The 1,871-nt window shown below is 30.8% G+C and overlaps 1 protein-coding gene across 2 annotated transcripts in view; it reads right to left on the bottom strand.

Annotated features, from left to right (window-relative positions):
• The window catches only part of LOC108691346 (calcium/calmodulin-dependent protein kinase type 1), an 11,766-nt gene that overhangs the window by 5,113 nt on the left and 4,782 nt on the right, over window positions 1–1,871 (bottom strand). Inside the window, exon 3 of one of the 2 annotated variants that reach the window (XM_018199043.1) lies at window positions 932–1,003. The exons of the other annotated variant lie outside the window; for it this stretch is intronic. Coding sequence (XP_018054532.1) covers window positions 932–1,003 — 72 coding nt within the window. The remainder of the gene's footprint in view (window positions 1–931; window positions 1,004–1,871) is intronic. 2 annotated transcript variants of the gene reach the window in all.

Below are 1,871 nucleotides of genomic sequence, written 5' to 3'. Positions count from 1 at the left end.
ATAATAAATATAATAATAATATATAATAATTTATAATAAATATAATATAATAATCTTATTTATTCTTTTAATATATTATATGTACAAATCTTTTTCTGCATATTTTCTATTTATAATTTTTATATTGTGAATATATAAACAAAATTGTATACTATAAAATGTACAAACAAAATTTAAAAGCATAATTGAAATAAATTATAACTTTTCCGCATGTCTGCGATAAACGTTGCGCATATAAATTACGCTGTCGTGTCATAACATAAATAATATACCTTTGTTATCGATGTCATTGTAAACGCACTTTTCATTCTGAATGAAATTTATCTGATATTATATAATGATTAAGTTCTAGACTCTTATTGTACAAAGATCAGATTTCACTCTGATATAGCAATATGTAATTATCTAACGGCTGTCGTCGAATTTATTTACTGCCAATTTATATTGTGTTTTTACTTGAAAAATCATTCATTTTTACAACGTGATTATAAGCTCACATAGAATTTGCATGTGCAGTAGGATAAACAAAGTATTTACATATCCCTTTTTTTCCAGATAATTTTGTACAGAAGAAAAATGCTACAATGCTTTATTTTACACATTAGTACGAGCATTCTGACAAAGCTCTTTGCAGCAAAATTTATCTCTTCTGCTTAAAATTATCCCAAGAAACGTAGAACATGTAAATTTTCCCTTTATTTATTTACTGTAAATTCTCGCTAGCGAAAGGTGGCAAGTACAAGGAAATACCAAAACTGTGTTTAACGCTACGTCGTGATGAACGTGCACAAGTCGTGCACATTGTGTCTTTATATATAGATAACAATACATAATCTGAAATGTAAAAATGTATGGCATATCGTCGAGTGATACAGAATATACTGCGAGCGGTATAGGTAGCTGGTGCCCATACTCTGGGGCCCGCACTTACCATCTCTTTTCGCCACTACTATCCGACTTGAGCGATCCGCCACCACTCTGTGGTGTCGCACTTTCACTGAACCTACGAAGTATAATAAAAATACCATACACAATTACATAATATTACATCGGGAGCAGCTGATCGCTTACGAAGTTTCTCTGACTTTATATTCTTTACCATTGACGAACTCCATTCTCCCTGCGTGATGTATAGAAGATAGATTTGTGTAATATAAATTGATGTATATAGTTATACAAACACGGTGCAGCAGAGTTAGTGTCGCGTTGTCGCGAAAGGCAAGTGGTAGCGGTATGAAAATAGATGTATCTTTACCTTCGACACACCTATCAATGTGTGCGATCGATATTATTGAATTTCCATGTACGCATGCAATATTTTTTCGCGAAATTTAAAATATAAACTTTGATACACTTATTTATAAAACATGTAAATTGAATTTTTTATGTAAGTTTCACATCCATTATATTTAAGAGAAAAACTTTGTCGTTATAAATGTATGCATGTTTTGTGGTTTCTCGATGTTGGTGCGTTTAATATGATGTATAGAACAAGTTTTCAGTTATAAAACTCCGCGTATGTGTATGATGGACATGTATGATATACATGTCATATACATATGTAGCACCTTGTATTCCTATAGTGTTGATCAATAAATGATAACATAACGATACAACAGGATTCTTAAAGCATTGATTTTTCTTTGCAATTATTGTTAATTCTTTTAGCACGTCTCGATTTAGCTGTAAGTATGATGTAAGTCGCAATAAAATAAAATGGAGCGATAGAAAGAGTTCGATGCTAATAAACACCGGAAAGTACCACGTATCCAACTAACACGTATTTTTTTAACACGTATCCAACTAAAGTGTTAAAAAAAGACATTGTAAATACGTATATCTATAAGGATAAAGAATTATAATAGAAGACT

The sequence above is a fragment of the Atta colombica genome, unplaced genomic scaffold (assembly GCF_001594045.1).
Source record: "Atta colombica isolate Treedump-2 unplaced genomic scaffold, Acol1.0 scaffold46, whole genome shotgun sequence".
Lineage (NCBI taxonomy): Eukaryota > Metazoa > Arthropoda > Insecta > Hymenoptera > Formicidae > Atta > Atta colombica.
The sequence above is the reverse complement of the archived record's forward strand: the minus strand, read 5'-3'. Positions and strand labels throughout refer to the sequence as shown.